Source organism: Fukomys damarensis, unplaced genomic scaffold (assembly GCF_012274545.1).
Source record: "Fukomys damarensis isolate Sample0158 unplaced genomic scaffold, DMR_v1.0_HiC HiC_scaffold_19, whole genome shotgun sequence".
Taxonomy (NCBI): Eukaryota; Metazoa; Chordata; class Mammalia; order Rodentia; family Bathyergidae; genus Fukomys; species Fukomys damarensis.
The window spans coordinates 65419633-65420955 of NW_022900931.1; the positions used below are offsets into that span (position 1 = coordinate 65419633).

At 57.1% G+C, this 1323-nt stretch overlaps 1 protein-coding gene across 1 annotated transcript in view; it reads left to right on the top strand.

The window, feature by feature from the left end:
* The window catches only part of Myh14 (myosin heavy chain 14), a gene marked incomplete at its 3' end in the record, with an annotated part of 49559 nt that overhangs the window by 31540 nt on the left and 16696 nt on the right, over positions 1–1323 (top strand). Inside the window, 2 exon segments of the mRNA XM_033766024.1 lie at positions 5–108; positions 1260–1321. Of these exon segments, the coding sequence (XP_033621915.1) occupies positions 5–108; positions 1260–1321 (166 nt within the window).

Below are 1323 nucleotides of genomic sequence, written 5' to 3' on the forward strand. Positions count from 1 at the left end.
GGAGAGCTCCGAGCTGCAGGAGCAGATGGCCGAGCAGCAGCAGCGCGCCGAGGAGCTGCGCGCGCAGCTGGGCCGCAAGGAGGAGGAGCTGCAGATGGCGCTGGCCAGGTGCGGGGAGAAGGGGCCACTGTGGATCCGCTGGGACGAGAGCGTGAACACCAGGACGCACGCGCACACGAGCGCGCATACACACACACACACACACACACACACTCATTAAGCGCCTGCTGCATGCCCGGTGCGGCACCCGTGTTTACAATGCTTCCTCTGCACTGTGCTTCAGTCTGTGACACCTTTGATTACAGGTGTGGTCTCACACCTGTGATGTGAAAATGAGAACTCCTAGATCCAGAGTGTGCGCAGGCGCGTAAGCACGCGGCCCAAGTTCCACTTCCTGGTTGGAGTCCTGACCCCGCCCCTCTCTGACTACGTGACCACGCCTCATGTGACATCACCTCTAGCCTCAGTTTCTTCATCTGTGAAATGGGGAAGAAACTAAGAAAGTGCTCATCCAGCGGAGTCCATGCCTAAGCCCTGGATAAGTTGTATATTTTTGTTACCGCTTTTCATAATTACTTTTTTTTTTTTTTTGCGGTGCTAGGAATCAAACTCAGGACCTTGCCCTTACTTAGCACGCAAGGCACCGCTGAGCTAATAAAGCCCCAGTTCTTTTTTTTCTTCCCCTTTTTGTTGTTTTTTGGTTTTGTGTGGTACTGGAATGAAACTCACATAAAATCAGCCGTGCAAAGCCCGGGTGTGAGGATGCACTCCTGTCATCTCAGCCCTTGGGGGCTGAGGCAGGAAGAACGCCACAAGTTGAAGCCAGCATGGGCTACACAGCGAGACCTTTTCTCAAAAGCAAGCCAACAACCATGGTAAAGTGAACACAGTTCTAAGGGTTGAGCCCATGCCCGGTGCTGGGAACCACTGCATTCCCGAACATCCTCGTCATCCCCTCACCCGTTAGCAGTCAGTCCACATCAGGGGTGTTCCCAGTTTCAAGCGTGAGCCTCAGTTTCCTCCCTTGGCGCGAGCTTCTACACGCAGTACAAGGGCTTGCGTGCGGCAAGGACTCAGCACCACGCGGGACTCCTGTGGGTGTCGTTCCCGTTTCACAGCCAGGGAAATAGGCTTGGAGGCCTGGAATCGCGTGCCCAGTGTCAGAGCTGGCGTTTGAACCCGGGTCCGGCTGCCCCCAAAGCCCACGCTGGCCTCTCTGCCCGCCGCTGTGCCAACTCCTCGCTCCTTGTCGCTCGCAGGGCGGAGGAGGAGGGCGGAGCCCGGGCCCAGCTGCTCAAGTCCCTTCGCGAGGCGCAGGCTGGC